This window comes from Orbicella franksi, chromosome 13, assembly GCF_964199315.1.
Source record: "Orbicella franksi chromosome 13, jaOrbFran1.1, whole genome shotgun sequence".
Taxonomy (NCBI): Eukaryota; Metazoa; Cnidaria; class Anthozoa; order Scleractinia; family Merulinidae; genus Orbicella; species Orbicella franksi.
The window spans coordinates 5,133,949-5,152,174 of record NC_138157.1 but is presented as its reverse complement, the minus strand read 5'-3'; the positions used below and the strand labels follow the sequence as shown (position 1 = coordinate 5,152,174).

The 18,226-nt window shown below is 39.9% G+C and overlaps 3 protein-coding genes across 4 annotated transcripts; 2 read left to right on the top strand and 1 right to left on the bottom strand.

Moving 5' to 3' along the window:
* Window positions 1-788: 788 nt before the first annotated feature.
* Window positions 789-1,700, top strand: LOC145466297 (uncharacterized). The gene has a single exon (XM_081450001.1). The coding sequence runs from the start codon at window positions 789-791 to the stop codon at window positions 1,698-1,700; it is 912 nt and encodes a 303-aa protein (XP_081306127.1).
* A 1,444-nt stretch (window positions 1,701-3,144) lies between these two features.
* LOC145465832 (uncharacterized) lies at window positions 3,145-7,331 on the top strand. Of its 2 annotated transcripts, XM_081449589.1 has the most exons (4): window positions 3,145-3,207; window positions 3,352-3,455; window positions 5,843-6,124; window positions 7,162-7,331. In XM_081449589.1, exons 2-4 carry the CDS (start codon window positions 3,368-3,370, stop codon window positions 7,329-7,331), a joined length of 540 nt encoding a protein of 179 aa, XP_081305715.1. In that variant the 5' UTR covers window positions 3,145-3,207; window positions 3,352-3,367. The 2 variants fall into 2 exon arrangements, with proteins under 2 accessions (XP_081305715.1, XP_081305714.1); XM_081449588.1 differs by having other exon boundaries at window positions 3,196-3,455.
* Window positions 7,332-9,119: 1,788 nt separating this feature from the next.
* LOC145465830 (biliverdin reductase A-like) lies at window positions 9,120-17,579 on the bottom strand. Its single transcript, XM_081449586.1, has 5 exons — window positions 16,467-17,579; window positions 14,284-14,397; window positions 11,325-11,422; window positions 9,923-10,217; window positions 9,120-9,707 (listed from the first exon to the last, which is right to left on the bottom strand). Exons 1-5 carry the CDS (start codon window positions 16,586-16,588, stop codon window positions 9,425-9,427), a joined length of 912 nt encoding a protein of 303 aa, XP_081305712.1. The 5' UTR covers window positions 16,589-17,579; the 3' UTR covers window positions 9,120-9,424.
* Window positions 17,580-18,226: the final 647 nt, after the last annotated feature.

The following is an 18,226-nucleotide window of genomic DNA, read 5'->3' as shown; positions in this document are numbered from 1 at the left end:
AAGACAGCAAGGACACTGGAAAACTAGTTACGGAACTGTCTCACCTGGCTCACACTTACGTGTCCGCATATCGTCCCACAACGACTGAGCTCAAAAAGCACGGAATTCTCAAAAAACTTACGAAAGAACAAGGACATTGTAATTTTGCAACCAGACAAAGGAAACGGCGTAGTAGTTTTAGATAGAACTGCGTATGATAGAGGTATTTTAAAAATAATCAATGATACATCAAAGTTTAAACCCCTTAGCAATGACCCCACCCTAAATCGGGAAGGGAAATTACAGCGTTGTCTCAGGGATTTAAAGAAAAATGGCCATTTAGATCAAGAGATATATGACGCTATATATCCGAGTGGGTCACAACCTGCTAGGATATACGGTCTACCCAAGATGCACAAACCGCGGGCAACTCTACACCTCCTTTTCGTCCGATTGTCTCTTCCATTAGGACATACAATTACAACCTGGCCAAATTTTTTAGTAATCTTCTCCAGCCGCACATTCCCTCTGAATATGTTGCTTCAGACACGCTCACTTTTGCATGTTCGTGAAATTAACGGTTTGTCCATGGAGGGGAAGTTTATGGTTTCGTTTGATGTAGAAACTGAAGTTTGTTTATCAACATTCCTTTGAGTGAATGTATAGACCTGGCGGTCGACTACATTACCAAAGGCAACCCTGGCATCAAACTAAGCACTTCTGACCTGAAAAGACTTTTCCTATTTGCCACCGCTGAAACCAATTTCATTTTCAAGGGTACATATTACGATCAGGTTGATGGTGTAGCCATGGGTTCCCCCCTAGCCCCCGTTCTTGCTAATCTTTTCATGGGTCACCACGAGAAGATCTGGTTGGAACAGTATAGGGATTCCCAGGTTTTATTCTACCGTCGTTATGTGGACGACACTTTTTGCCTTTTCAACTCGGAACGGGATGTTGACCTTTTCTTTAATTTCATTAACAATCAACATCCTAATCTTCATTTCACTATGGAGAGGGAGAGTAACCAGATTCTTCCTTTTCTTGATGTGCTATTAAACAACAAATCCCCACAATCCCCTGTCACCACCGTATACCGCAAAAAGACCTTCACGGGCTTGCTTACCAATTTTTTAAGCTTTACACCCCTTTGCTACAAAATGGGGCTGGTTAAAACGCTCGTTGACAGAACCTTTAAGATCAACAACACGTGGTTGGGTTTTCACAATGATATTCAGAATTTGTTTACTATTTTGCGTAAAAATCTCTATCCCGATCATGTACTAGACGTGTTACTCCACCGTTATGTCACGAGAGCAGTAGTAGGGAACGACACACGACCTTCAACAGGTGTAGAGAAACAGGAGTTGCCCAAGCACTATTTCAAGATCCCCTACATCGGCCATTTTTCGGGTGTTGCACGACAAAGGGTGCGCAAGCTAATCAATCGATTCTGCAAACCCATCGACATCAAATTTGTTTATTCTACCTTTAAAATTAAGAACTTGTTCAACGTGAAAGATCCTCTCCCTGACAGGCTCCGTACGCGCATCGTGTACAAATTTTCTTGTGCAAGCTGTACCTCTAATGCTTGTTACGTTGGCGAAACAAGCCGACATTTCTCCACGCGCGTGCACGCGAGCACTTGTCATCGAACAGATCTTCTCACGTTTATAAGCATTTGCAGGCTTCAGAGTCGTGCCGTACCTCTTGTAACTTAGACTGCTTCAAGATCTTAGACTCTGTACCTACCAAGTACCAAGTTAAGCTTAAGGAGTCTATGTACATCAAGTGGGAAAAGCCTGACCTTAATCAACAGGTCAAACACATCAATTTGACGCTTTCCCTATAGCTGCACGCGCACGCGCATCTTTTCATTTCCGTTAACTTCGAAATTTATCTAGCGTATTGTTTTGCAACGCAATGTAACGTATGATTTGTAACAGGCACGTTTTAAATCACTGTAAACTTTCATAACCGTCACACTGACGATGACGAATGTACCGTCGAAACATGTTTGTGAAAATTAAAAAAGTCGTATTATTTTTCAAAAGTTCGATGTAAGTTTTCACACGAACATATTACAAGCTTAGCTGAAAATATGTGAATACAGCAGAAATAATCAGCAAAGCTACGGTGACACTTTCTTTAATCAATTCGAATAACGATTTCGATTTTGTTGGTTGAGTTAGCAAACTCCTTGTCTATTTTATTTTCGCAGTGTAAAATTTCACCATGTTAAAGAAACACATATGATGTTAGCAGCCTTTTGGCGTTGGGGAAAATTGTTGCAACACCTCAGCTCAAAACACAACGAAGGAAATCTTTGTGAAGATTTGTTGACAATTGAAAACACCGACTTGGACTTGAAAGTACACGCGCTGCACTATGCAAATGAGCTACTTATGTACGCGTCAGACTTTCCTTTCATAAACTTTTGCAAACTCGCCAAACAAACAGAAACAATAAGAAACTATCAAAAACAGGGTTTGGTTATGATTAAGCATTGTTTGGGAAACTCACAAATTAACTCGATACTAGAGTAAAGAGTTTTCTTACATAACTTTCCTCTACAGAACAAACGCAAAATCTTACTCGTACAACTAGCGCGAGCAGATATCATTCATTCACAGCGCGAAATTGAAGTCTTGTTTACGACCCTGAAAAAAATCACCTTTTCCGTTAGCTGAGAGCATAAAGCTACATATAAGAGCCCTGGTTCTTATTCCCTGCCTTATTCCCTGCTATCGCTGTGAAAAATCTGCAAGAGAATATCGCCTCTCTCACCATTTGATCAGGCAACGTGACAACATCCACGCGAGGGCCCCCGACATGTGCGTGGATCCGCGCGGATATATGACGTCAGGATGGCGCAATTTGTTCTAAAAATAGAAAAATTGTCCCATATCATAGGTGCGCGCGGATCCCAGAACTTACGGTCTCCGTCCCCGATTATGGCTCCTGATGATAACTGATATCGATGCACTATGTAACTCAGTCTACGATCACGGAGGGCCTTCAAAGCACATAAGGAGGGTTTTTTCAACTGCAGTTTAGGGGAAAAGCGCTAACGTGTACAGGGGTTATGTTTTTCGCGCTCTTCGGCCCTCGCTCGCCTCGCTTTCGCCTCTGTTCGCCTAAAATACGCAAAAAAAAAAAAAATTACGCCTGTTCTGCGGGCTACAGACCGTACTACTGGTATTAATTTTATGCGAAAGCTCATCCAAGGTAAAACAATTACTCAAAAGCTATGTTAATTTTGAAGTAGGGGAATTTGTTACCTGTAACTGAGTTTCGACTTCCTGTGACTCGGGTCAGTGATTAGTACTGTCATGCAAAAGATTAAAAACATTTTTGTCCCCGTCAAAGCAGGGCAGCATTCAACAACATGGCAGATTCAGCTGTGCGTTTCCTGTTGCTATCGACAACACTTGGGACTCTTCTACGTACGCCAGAGATACAGGCACAGAGTACAAGTAAGTAATAAAAAAGCCGATAGCGAGTCAAACTTGACAGATCGACACTTAAAATTAAAAATTCGCGGCAGACATTCGTCTGTTCTGAGTCCTCCGGGTCGTATGACATTTCGTCAGTTTTCTTCCTCCGAAATAGCACAGAATTTGGAAAGGATTTTGAAAAACGGCTTCAAATAGCGATTTTGGATTATGTGTTTCAAATGATAAGTGATTATGGATGCAGTTTTAAGCTGAACGCAACGAATTTTTTCACCGATTTCCGGGTCGGAATGACGTTGCTCAGGTTTCAAGGCGCTTGTCGAATGCTGCTACATTTACTTCCGCCCCGTTTACCATCGTATCTTAGCAGTTTGAAGATCATTTCGCCGCGTTTTATTTTGTCGTAACACAGCAGGCTTACATACGTCTTTATGTGTGGGTTTAGTGCGAACAAGCTTTCACTGTGTAGCTAGTTCAATTCGAGCTACCAAATGATCAAGGGATTATAAAATATGCTTGCCCTAGGCAGTTTATTTGCCTCCGTCACTATAGCAGTGTAGACCTCACAGCCACAGAACAGGTTAGCTCGCGTATTCTTTTAACTTTTAAATCTTTCAATGCAAGTCATTAAACCAACGTTTGTAAAAACAGCGCATGTATGGACCGGTATGTTGAGGAATGTTATGAAATATGTAATCTATCCTTGCGAGACCATTGATGAGATGTAATACTACTCCCCATACTATAAACTACTACTATTCAGTTACAGTCAACGTAGGATGATTATAGTAAGTATGTGAAATATCATGAATTGCTAAAAAGTGTTCCAGTTAGAGCCTTTAGTGACAGTATTGTTGACACTGGTCGAAAATTAAATGTTCAACTTATTTGAGGTGAAAAAAAACATACACACACACACACACACACACACACACACACACACACAAACATTTTAAGTGTTTGTTTTAGATTAATACAACCGAGGGTTGGCGTTGAGGCTTAATTTGCATTGAGAGATTTACAATTATTGATGATCATGCATATCCCTGTGGACAACAACAAAAAGCTTTATTTGCATGGCCATAAATCGTGTATACAGTCGATCTTACATCGGTTAAACGGTCGAGTCAAAACTGATTGGCTAAGCACGCAAAAGCATACGGGCTATGATCGTAAAAATGCGAACAATTAAACAACAAGATCCACGACTGAACAACACAAAAAAGAAAAACGCAAAACGGTTGATAGTCTCGCATACCGATCAAAACCAGGATATGCCGGTTGCGCTAACTGCGTGTTTATCAGTGGAACAATCAGTAGCGTTCCTTATTCATGTTATTCGGGTAATTTGTTAATGTTGTAACTAGGACTAACTGGTAACTGGTAACTCTTCAAATTCGCGATTTTATTAAGAGGCATTACTAATCGATGAACATTTGTACAATGGAACAAATGAGATGTGTCTTTTTAAATGTTGAGACCACAAACAGTTTCAACGTCTGCCACTTGGACATTTTGACGTGTCTGGCATAGCTACCTAGATTTGGTAAGACTACTGTCGGATTAATTATGAATTATTACAGAAATATAACTGTCCGCCACTGTTATAACGTTGCCGACACAGTCTAATTTTTATCTGCGCAGGTCAGTGGCAATGGGCATCGTCGTAAAATATGTGTTCGTTTCGAATTCATTCTGCGAATAAGCATTTTGTCATTTTCACTGGCAAGTGGCTGAAAATTAAAGTTATTTGCCTTTCTTAGCTTTGAGCCCGCTCCTTTTAAAAAGTTCTTTTTATAAAAAAAAGTAAAGATATTTTAAAAAGTATATATCCGTGAAGACAATATTGTCCTTTCTTACTTCTCAACGCAAGAAAATAATGAGAACTGAACTGAACATCTTGGGCAGATTGTTCGAAAGCCGATTAGTAATAATTAGAATTTGATCAATGTGATTCTCATAGCTAATATCAGTGAGGGCAGTTAAAAAATATGATTTTACGCCACCACCCACTAGTCAAGGATTAGCTTAATCGTGCTTTGAAGCACATGGCCCAGGAATGGGAGAAAGACCGTAGGCAACGTCCATCCCGTTGTCGATCATTTGAGTAACTCTCATCACCTTTCAAATTGACGATGACCTGACTTTATAAGGAGAAACTGGAAATAAAATAAAACCGTTCGGAATTTTCAAGCGTCCGAAATATTTTCAGTACATGTTCAGTCTCGGTTCGTAGAAAACTTTGAAGTAGCTCCAAAACTCGTATTTCCATTTATGCCCGTTTTATGGAGCGAACTCTAGTTGAGACACTGCTTGACAGAATTTGTGTTATTTTCTCGTCGGTGTATTCGTAAAACCTTGAAGGTGCAGTAAAATTTAATTCAACATCTTAAAACTCTTTCTTCGAGGTGTTTTAACAATTTCTACGTCACCGTTTTCCGTGTCCCCATCAAGTTCTCTGGCGACGTCACAGACATCAGCTTTCCCTTCAAGTTTCAAGTCATCCCTTGCTGGCCATTCATCGTCCGTCTTGGCAAACGTCTCGTCAACACACTCCGTTGGAAGGGATACCGTCACATCGCAGGCGACCGCTGCGGACACCGTTGCTCCTACTAGTACGTCGCAGCAGCTGATAAGCAGTACGCCAGTGTCACCAAGCCAGTCTGTTACCTCCTCACCCACGACCAAAGGTATGAACAACCATGTCAATCGAGCAATTTCGTTACCGAGACAGTAACGGGACGTGACACTGTACTCAAAAGTTTCAGTAGGAATTGAACGTGACAAGAAAGTCAATTATTTAGCGGACTTTTCGGGCGTAGCCCTTCTACTGACAGTGCTAAGTTTTTAATGGGATACGTACGTACATCGGAGACATAAAGCAGGCGTGACTGTAACGGATAAGGTAAATCATTTATAGACTTAAACAACTTGAAGCGCGCGCTTCAAGTTGTTTAAGTTTATAAATTCACCTTGTTTTTCCGGCACTAGAGGACCTGACTGTTTATTTAATTTTCGTCTTAAATGATCAAAATCTAACATCACGATGAAAATTAAACCAGGTACGACCGATTTGTTAACAAATGAGAAACAGCAGCAAATTGTTTTGAACAACTTATTCGTGTTTTCTTGCGTGTAAGGTGAACTCGAAACAGAAAATAAGCTCACAAAAGTAACTTCGCCACACGTACGTAAAGCAACTCGTCTGCCTCAAACTCACAGACTTAACTACATATATGTACTGCTTCAGCGTTTTGGTCCTGTTTGCGGCAAAACTCAGTTCTGGAAACATCTAGTTTTTCAATTATCTAGACTCAAGGTTATTGCCCTAGAAAGATTCGGGACGCTGGACAGTGGTTGGAAACTTAGTCAAGCTAACGTTATAATTTAATTCAGATAGCATGCCATAGAAAATACAACCAATCAGAATACAGGAAAGCCATTGTATATTCCACGGTATGACATCCAACCTTCCCATCATGCACCTCGCGAATGTCGCATTGATCGTGTCGGCCAGCCGTCGGCCACTGTACTCTCTATGACATGTATACACACTCGCCTAAAGGCTCGCGTGTTTATCAACAAAATACAAGTGACTCGTAGGTTATTCCATGTTATAGCACTCGAAAGTGTTGCATAACTAGTACGTTAGTCATTTATATATTCGTTCCTTCCTTATTTCTTATCGTATTGTCTTCAGCCAATCGTATTGTTCCTTTCTTCTCAGATTCAAAACCAGATGAAGACGATAAAGAAAGCTTCACCATAACAGAGTACATCTTAATTGGTTGCCTTGGCTCGTTTGGTTTCGTTTTGATGGCCATCATTTATCTTGTCGTTCAGATAAAACGCCTGAATAAATCTGTACACAATTTGAAAGCCACAAGCAACCGCTAAACGCTAAAATAACAACATAAAAAACAGCAACACGAACAAAGTTCACCGTAATTTCTTTTACTTACTCAGTGTAAGGCATGATCAGTGTGAGTTAGTTATACATATAGGGAATTTTGCGTCAAGTAAATCGTTTCGTCAAGCTGTTCAACCAAATTATAATTTAAATCTGTATATTCTTACTATTACAGCGCATAACGAAAAATTATGCACCTTATAATAATCACTTTATAACGAAATCATACAAGGATTTGTCGGCCGAGTAATATGGACAACGTTTTGTCCGCACACAACGTTGTATGGCAACTCAAAGGGCGGTGTTGTCGTCGAACGTTTTAGAAACAAGTTGCAAGAGGACTGCAAGAGTTCAAGATTAGTCAGTTAATAGAGAATGGTTGAATTTAACTATGGTTCAACTTTGTGCAAAATGTTGTCCGCATTGTTTGGCCCTAACAAAACCGTGAAAAAATGTCCCGACTTACATAGGTTGGTCACTAGGAACACAACCGACCTACTTGACTAACAATAGACGGATCGAAACCCACCAATGACTGATGACAAACTTTACACGAGTCTTTCAGCCAATACCATCATGGCTACACTGACCAATCACGTTCAACGGACCAGACTTATAACATCATCGACTGACAAACACTATTCACTTGACTCTGAAGATGACTTGCGCTCAGGTTGTCGAAACGTCACTCACCAACAACAGTTCTTTTCAGACCTACACTCACCCGGACGATCACACTATACGAACTACTGATACTCCTGGGTTCAAACCATTTACTGTGTAACATAAAATCTCTTAGGAATGGTTGAAGAACGTAGAGTTTTAGAAATGTTAATGTATATGATAGTGTTCGTGAAATTTGGCTGCCAGTTAGCAATATTTAGCTTGGTTTGTCTTCGTCCTGTATCGATTTGTAGGAAACAGCTTTGCAAATTCTGCATATAAAACCTTTTTGGTAAATACAGCCTGTTTTGTTGCGCCAAGGGGAAACAAAATTTAGGGTATGCATAGCCTCTTCCTTCTGTCTTTCCAATGGCAAAGGGGGGAGGGAGGCACTTCCATATAAAATTGACAAAGGTGTGGTCATCTGAAATTTTACAAGGAACCCAAAAGCCACCAGAGTTCCGTTTAATTTTTGGGCGTGGTTCGAATTTATTTTCACCCTTAATAGGTACCATTTCCTTCTGGTAAGGTGCTCGGTTTGCACTCTACAAGGTACTAACATAACTCCAGCAAAGGTCAGTTTACATATTAACACACTGAGCCATAACAAGCCACAACGACCACCCCCTTATTGGGGAGTGCACAGCCCCAATCCCAGGGTACAACGACCACCCCCTTTTTGGAGAGTGCACAGCCCCCATCCCAGGGTACAATGACCACCCTCTTATTGGGGAGTGCACAACCCCCATCAAAGGGTACAACGACCTCCCTCTTATTGGGGAGTGCACAGCCCTCATCCCAGGGTACAACGACCACCCCCTCATTGGGGAGTGCACAGCCCCCATCCCGGGGTACAAACAAAAGCTCAGTCTGTCCTTATTTACTAACTTAACAGAGCCTCTCTGTAAGGGAGAGGTTGAACTGATCTTAAGATAATAAAGGTTTGAAACTAATTAGCATGACAACATGATAATTTTAATACATTTGAAAAGTAGCAAGGTTTGCATCGTAACAAAGTCATCTCCAGCCTTGCTTCTGCTCAAAAGGCCAATTATTAATAATAGAACTGTACATTGGGTTAAAGACAATCACTCCATCAACTCCACCAAGTTTTTGTGGAATGATCTACAGCATTTCATGACCATGAAAATTTTAAGATTCACATTTTAGGTGCCTCATATTTGTTAATCATTTGGTGCTAATCTAGTTTATGAATATATTTAGTAATTCAAAAATAAATTTTCTTAATAAGTTTAATTATGTTGCTCTGGTTAGTGGGTTTTGCAACTTCCCTACTACTCCCTCCCCTCCCTAGTCTAAAGTTGGCATAAACCCTTGGTAACCATACCTCAAAAGCAATTTAAAAAGAGCAAGAGGCACGTAACTCCAGTCTCTAATTAACACCTTATTTGATTCTCTAGGTTGCAGCCCTGGCCATTTTTTCTATTTCCTCTGCCAACTCTAGGCAATACAAAACTCTTTTCTTGTCTTCAGCAATTTCATCAGAGCTACGTTCTCCCCGGATCTCAGCCAGAAACAACTCCAAATCCCTGGCGAATAGTCCTTTGTGTCCGGGGGTTGCTGGAGGAGGATGTTTAACAAGTGCAGGCTTTAGGACAGTGCCATCTTCAAATTTAAACTCCTTGTGTGATTGTCTGACTTTTCCATCCCTTACTCTCTCTGTTATCCATGTCAAGGGCCTATACACAAAACAAAATTAAAAACTGCATTGGGACCACACGGGCTCACAGATCCAGTGCTTTATATCATAGTTTCTATAGCATGTGGGAAGCTATGGAGTGGAGTGAACATATAGCGGAGAAATTAAATAAATTAAAAAAATTATTATTGAATAAATAAATAAATTAAATATTACATAAATAAAATTACATAATTGGACATGAATTTAACCTACCTGTTGTCTGCGTTGTAAAATTTGCAGGTGAGTGATTGAAGGTCAGTTTCATGCACAAAGCGAGCTTCTTGTAATGTCAGCTCACCAAACAGATCATTTAAACACTCCAAATCTGATATCCCTGAGAAACTTGGAAACCCAGCACGGCTTAAGTCACTAATCCACTCAGAGGAGAATCTGGCATCAAAGCGAATTGTGCCCTCAAGGAGAGGAACATTTTTTGTTTTGATGCTCTGCTTCAAATCTTGGTGAGACTGAACAAGGAGGGCTATGTCCTCCACGTGGCAGATCAGTCCTGCATTTGCAGAGCAAAAAACAAAGAACAACTTGAAAGCATCCATATTTCTTATTACTTTGTGAGAATGGTAATGATCAATCATTAATGATGATAACAAACAAATCAAATATTAATTTTCTTCATCAGTTTCCGCATAACCCATTGCAAAAATGTGAGAGGACTGGGACAAGTTTCTTATATTGATTAGATTGAAAATCTAAACATTTCAACTGAAATGTTACTGAATGAAAAGCTACCCAGTCAAGTTTGAGAGTTTTCATTGGAACATTGTCCAAATGGGAGCCTTGCAAAAGTTGTAAAATTCCATACAAACCCTTACACTTTTGTGGCCTGGCTACCCAATCTATGCAAACTCTCTATTTTAGGTGATATTTGAAGAGCTATCATTTTGCCATTTTCCTCCTCTAAATACTTCTATTCTTGCTTAAGACTCTGAAATTTAGTTGATCTTTCATTTGAATATCTTAGTTTTTCAAACAAACAGAAATTAACAACCATACTCTTTCCCAGTCCTCTCATGTTTTTGCAATGGGCTATAAACAAATCATGTTTTAAAACTGAAACATGCATGTACTTTTTGAAACCAACTTCAGGTATTCTGAGCGCTAAAATGTGTTGTTTTAGTTATGCCCAGAAAACATTCGTGCCACCCCATGGCAGCTTAACGGATAACTCCTGGGTAAAATTTCCACCTATTCCAGCATTATAGGCCAGCAATGCATGCAGACCAAGGGCTTTATAGTAGCAATAATCAGTAGCATGTAATTCAAAGAGGGGTGAATCCATTATATTATATATTGAACTTTAAAATACCAGTTTTGGTGATGTGGTTATTACAGAGAAATGGCTTCCTCTAATATCCTCAACTGTTGCCTATACGTTATTTCTTTCAACAGAGAATTTTTCTTCACAAAGAACCAAAGTGCTTCACAATGGTCGGTACAAACAGTCAAAGGCATAAAAAGAGACAGATATCGCGAACAAAATGAGCACCCCCCCCCCCCCCCATATTTTAGAACTCCTAATATCAATATGAGCAATCTGTGTACATAAGTCCTATATATTAAGTTGGCTTTGTATCTTAATCATCATCCAAAGTGTTACCTTTACTTTCAGCCAGGTTGAAAAGCTCTTTACCACTCTGAGCTGTCAAAGATAAAGGAAAATCTACCAAAACATGCTTTCCATGCTCAAGAGTCTTCCTGAAAATTAAATCAAAACAGTTAAATCTTCTACGTAAACAATATTTTTTTAAGTGACAGTACCAAAGTTAATTACTACTGCTGTATACCTCCTGTAGCCAGCCCACCTTTAGATCAGAAGTTACCTGTATATACAATAGAACCTTGCGATCTCAAATTCTGTTAATATGACTCAAACTCCTCACTATCTCAAACTCACACCCATTTTCCCTTAAATGTACTCTTCAGTCATTTACGTGTACTATTGGTAGTTATCTTGAACTCCCGTTATCTCAAACTTTTTGCGTAGGCCTTGAGGCTTCAAGATAGTAGGATTTTATGCTAATTCCTGTTTTAAATACTCTCCCTATACAGGTAACCGTAGCAACATAGGCATGTGATGCATGCAAAGAAAAAAGGAGTTGTAGCCACTGGCATGTATTGTGCAAATTATAACCCTGTAGATATCCTGTTTATAATTCACCTGAATATAGTACCGCTGAATCTCCCAATGCTGAGTATTCAGTAAACATGAGTCAATGAGTCAGTAAGTCATGAGTCATGAGTCAATGAGCCATGAGTCAAGTTATGAGTCAGGTCAGCAGTTTTCAAAATTCAAAATGGCAGATGTCGCAAAACTCGGGGTAAGTACTGACTGTGAATTCGGTGGTTCGCTATACAATGATTTTTGTTTTTCGAATTTATTTTAATAGATGAACAAGTTCAGAGATTGAAATTATTCAAAGGACGCTAGTTACAGCGAAAGACCTTGGAATTTTCTTGCTGAAATGGGTTGGAAAAGACGGGCGACTGCCATTGCTTGATCACAACTGTACAAGTGTATTATTGATGACATCTTTGCTATCTGGTGTGGGCCCAAAGGTACCCTCTTGGAATTTCTTAATGCTCTCAACAGCAAAACTGATTGAATCAAACTTACTTATTGTATTAGCGAAAGCAGCATTTCTTTTCTGGATTTGTTTCTCTATAGAGCTACCTCTTCGAACAGGCTGCAGTTTTCCACCTTTCAAAAGCCTCTTAACAAATATCTTTACAGACCCTTCAAGTCACTTCACCTTTCTAGCAATAAGAAAGCCTTCATCAAAGGGGAACTTATGAGGTATGCTAGAAACAGTTCTTCCTTTAATTCATTTTATGAAACTAGGGAAAAGTTCTGGAAGCGACTACGAGTTAGGGGGTATCCATTCAGCTTTCTGCTTCCATTGTTTCGTGAATTACGTTACAGTGACAGAAAGAAATGGCTTTACAAGAAACCTTAGAATAAGTCTACTATCGTGGTTTAAAGTCCTTGGGACATTTGCATAATTTAACGAATTATCTGTGTTTTACTACTGAAGTTTGAAAAAAGTGTTGCTTTCCGTTTAATAACGCATTACTGTTCCCCCTCCACACCCAATACAATGTTGAAAATCAGAAGAAATTGCAGGTAGTAGTTTGCAGGTAGTGGTTTACAGTCCTTGGGACACTTGCGTAATTTAACGAATTATCTGTGTTTTACTACTGAAGTTTGAAAAAAGTGCTGCTTTCCTTTTAATAATGCATTACTGTTCCCCCTCCACACCCAATACAATGTTGAAAATCAGAAGAAATTGCAGGTAGTAGTTTTCAACATTGTATGGGGGGTGGGGGGCAAGGTTAGGCAGGTGAAGTAATGTTTGCATCTGGTGTGTGCGCAAAAGCATCAAGACTTTCGTCCATGATTGTAGCTTGGGTAGGACCGTGTGGCTATTGTCTTCAAGACTACCTTCAGCTGTAGTCACGCACATATTAAGAGTATTATTAGCACTATCTTCCCAGAATTAGATTGTACAGTATGTTACAAGAAAACTGTGACATTAGCTAATCTTTGTAAGTAAGTAATTTTTGGGGCCCACAGTTTTACGTAAAACTGTGGGCCCCAAAATTATATCACGCATAAAATATGTCACACCTTGCCAGAATTTACCGCCTGTTTCCTAGACGTATTGCCGTGGAGTTTGTCATCCCTATATGTATATCCATAGGTGTGTTCTTACGAAATGTAAACTCTAGTATGAGTTAGGTATATATACAGGTGCTTCATGTTGTATTGTTAAACTCCCTGATGAAGTGTGCGTTAGTCACACGAAACGCGTAGGAGAAATATAGAAGTTATACAACTACAGTTTGCAGAGTGCTGCTCACTAGTTAAGTTTTTTTATTAAATTGTCTATTTTCTACTTTCATTCAGTGCAGAAAAGGAGTAATTATCTTTGTCTTGATGTTCGGGTCTATTGCATATTCGATATTGATCTTATGACCCATGTCATTAATATATTTGGCAATGTGTGTGAGGGACAGTAGTAAATCCTTATCGGCTGCAAATGACATGCTGTTTATTGGTGCTGGCTTAGGTTCCAAAGGTTCTACACTAGATTTAAAGGTGGCAAACCATATATTTTCTACCATATCAGGTACTCCGGTCAGTAGGTCTGTTGTACAACTTCTTGGGAGTGATCAGTTGTGATCAAGCAAAGGCAGTCGCCCGTCTTTTCCAACCCATTTCAGCAAGAAAATTCCAAGGTCTTTCGCTGTAACTAGCTTCCTTTGAGTAATTTCAAGTAATTTCTAAACTTGTTCGTCTATTAAAATGAATTCGAGAAACAAAAATCATTGCGTAGCGAACCACCGAATTCAGTCAATACTTACTCCCAGTTTTGCGACATACACCATTTTGAATTTTGAAAACCGTTGACCTGACTCACAACTTGACTCATGGCTCATTGACTCATGACTCATAACTCATTGACTCATTTGACTCACAAAACAGGAACCCTCCCCAATGCCCTGTTGACAGTCCCCCTGTAGAAAGGTCGAGGGCTTAATTAATTATCACGATTCACCTGGCATACTCTTCGTGAGTGTCATTTTCTGTGCTAATAATAAGTGCATCCACGTCATCCCTTGACAAAGCTTCATCCCAATCTATAGACGGTACATCATCTTCCAATTTTCTTCTGAAAAAATCAACATTCAATGGCAAATGAATTTACCTAGCACAAATTTATGACCTCATACTTAAAAAAAAATATATGCTTTTTTTCCTCAATTATCAACCATATAATAGGTGTCAACTCGCACAGAATTGCAGAGATTTCAAGTTCTTCTGACATCTTCTCTAAGTGTACTTTCAGGTAAATAATTGTTGCAGTTTCCAATCTCTTCATTTTCTGCTGACATTTTCTACAGACTGTTGTTCAAATGCCCTACCTAAGACCCGGGGGAGAGGGGGAGGGGGAGGGGAGACTCCAATATAAAAAGGAAGGGAGTGCTCCTTGAACCTTTCAGGAGTTAAAAATGGGTTTTGGTACCTCTTAGGGTATTCAGCCTCAAAAGGTTCACAGCGAGAGTTTTGCGGTATCTTTTAAGGTATTGAGCCAAAAAAAAATAGGACCGGTGATTATGTCTTGTTTTAGAATTGGTACCTGTCATGGGTGAAAAAAGTTTCAAGCCACAAAGTCACCCACAAAACAGGATCTTGGTACTAGCTCCATAGGGATTCTTTTCAAAATTTCTGACCAACACCCCTGTCCTTTTATACAGCATCCCCCAACCCCCAACCTCACTGCCGCAGGACTTAAGGGACTCATTAGGTGACAATGTGACATACATGGCAAAAATGAGTAATGGAAAAGAAAAGAAAAATCACCAAAAAGAATGGCATTCTCTCAACATGACTTCTATGACTTCAAGAAAAACGTCCCCTTCGTTTGAAAACACGATAATCGATCCAGCGGTCACGCTTTCTGAAATGCATGAATCTTAATGTATACAAAAATCTTAATGTATCTTAAACAGATCTTCATTGTATGCCCAGATGTTGATGAATGTCACAAATCTTAATGTACATACACAAATTTTAATGTTCCTGTACATTTACAATGCTTGATTAGTATTTAAGCTGAGGAATCTTGATGTATTTACACGAATCTCGATGTATATATGCAAATCTTGATGTATATATATCAATTCTGATGTATATACACGAATCTTGGTATAAAAGCAGTGTAAAATTGGTATACCTAACAATGAACTTCCAGTAAGAGGATCCAGAGGATACAATGTCTCGACATGAATTTGTAGTTTAGTGATGTGGCGAAGAGACCAGCTCTTGACTGTTCTGGACGAGTTTAATGTACAAGTTTAATGTACGAGTTTAGGTACATTAAACTCGTCCAGAACAGTCAAGAGTTGGTCTCTTCGCCACATCGTACACTAAACCACGAATCTTGATGAATATATACGAATCTCGATGTATATATCACCGTCTTGTCATATAAATAATGATCTTGTTGTTTTGTCCCTTTTTAACAAGCATATCTTTGCCAAATGGGACATTCTTAATCTTAGAGTTTCCCATGAGCTTTTCAAACATTTCAGCTATCTTAGGCCCAGTTCAGACGTCGTGCTTCTGCCGTGCCGCACTAAATTCAGGAATTAAGTTCGACAAAAGCACGGGAGAAGCACGGCGTCTGAATCAAACTTTTGAATTACGCTTGGCAAGCAATTAAGTTTGACAAGCTCTGCCGTGCTACACGACTCTGGCACGACAGTGATTCAAACGCCAAACTAAATTCATAAATTATGTTAATGTGTTTTGGTGAGATTGCTTTCCCCGACGGGAGTTAGGAGGAGAATTGTTACGAGGCTTCAGTAAACCCTGAATTGACTCGGCTCTGGCACGACGTCTGAATCAGAGTTGATTTCCTGCCGTGCTACAGTCGAACCAAATTGCAATTTAGTTCGGCAGGGCAGAAGCACGACGTCTGAACTGGGCCTTAGTAAGTTAATTATAATAATTTATCAAGTTTTACATGTGTGCATGCTGAAGGTTAGCAGCAAGTTCCAAACTTGTGCACTTCGTTTGAAGGCAGAATTCAAGGTCACTTTCAGCTACTTTTTCTGGCATTGAAAAGCCTACATGTAGTCTAACGTGTTGTCGAGAACGATTCTTTAGCATGCAGTTTTAAAACAAATTAGTTCCTTCTTTAAAGACCAAAAAAGTATTTTTGCTATGCAGCCTTACCTTGAGATTACTCCTCGAAGAACAGCACTCTCTCCCAACACTTTCTGTTTCAAGTCTCGTACCCTGGCTTTTCCCGCACGTCCTAAGCCGACAACTACGATCCCCAAAGGCTTGTCCGCCATTTTTTGCACCCAGGCGCGCAAGAATTTAGTCTTACGAATAAAGCCCCGAGCAAGTTTAAATACACCGAAAAGAACCGTGACTTCAACTTATTTCGAAGTGGAGTTGTGCAGCTGAGCACGAACCAGATGGGAATGTCAATTGATATTTCCTTCCTGAAATGTGTTATTCCACGCGCGCTTTGGGTGAAACTGTCGACTGGGGAGACTAACGCTTAACGTCACTCTGTGCAAGTACATCAAGTATATTTCGTTTACCGTAAATCCTCGAAGTAGCGCCCGGGGCGCTTATTTCAGATTTAGGAGAAGACGGGGGACGCTTAATCGAGGAGTCGGGGGGCGGGGGGGGGGGGGGGCGCTTATTTAATTTCTTTCAAATCGTGGCCTGACATGATCATTTTTTGGATACATCTTCTGCACGTAAACAACAACATAAGCTGTTTACTGACATAAAAAGCTGATCCTAAACTTAAAATTGCAGTACTTGTAACTTTTTTTTCAAAACTTAACGTGTTCACAAACTGAAACAATGCACAAATCTGATACTACACAATGAAAACTATACATCCTTTGTTGTCTTGGTCTTTGTCCACAGAATGGGAGGAGGGGAGGGGTGTGTTTATTTGAGGGAGGGCACTTATTTTAAATTTTGGCCGATAGGAGGGGCGTTTATTCAAGGGGGCGCTTAATCAAGGGGGTGGGGGGGGGGGACTAATTCCAGGATTTACGGTATTTTGGCCTCACTGACTTGAACTGACTTGTGGCTATGTGCCCATGACCGGTAGTTCATACTTGGAGGAAAAACAAATCTGTACAAGAGCAGGACCACTTTGACAGAATTTATCTAATTTCTAAGACCATCAAACTACAACCTACGTATGTATTTAAAATAATTTTTCTCTAGTTGCTGGCAAATTTACATCACTTCCTTTTTCCCAGTAGAAAGGTCTCCATTCTTAAAACACACTTTGGGCAGTGACTCCTGGGCCTGCATATTCACATCTTCAGCAATGGGTGGGGTGAATTCAAAGAGAGAAATTCACCAAGCCAGCAGCTACAGGAAATACCCAGATACCATAGGTTATAGCAATAAATAGGCTGGCATACATAATTATTTCAAGAAAGAGATCTGTTATGTGCACTTGAAGGGGATCAAGTGAATCATTGCCAAAATATAGGATTTTATACCATGCCATAGAAAAACTTACAGCCAATCAGAATGCAGGTAAGTCACTGTATATTTGATGGTATTACATCTAAGCTTCCCATCATTCACCACACGTATGCCACGCTGATTGTGATGGCCACTGTATTTTCTATGACATGGTATAAAATAGTCGTAGTTGGGCAATGCTTTCTCATGGTACACCATGGAATATCCGTCTTGTCACTTGCATTTTCTCGGTATACACACTCGCCAAAAAACATCCAAGTGACTCCTGGAACATTCAATGGTATACCACTTGAAAGCATTGCATAACTAGTGTGTAGTCGTGTTGCATGACACAAAATGTTTTAATGCTTCTAATTTTAAAAAGAAATCACCCCATCTGTCCAAGAGGTACACAGCAGAACAGGCGAGGGAGAAGGCACGTCAGATAGGTATTAGACTGGAGACTGTCAAATTATTGAGCAGTCACT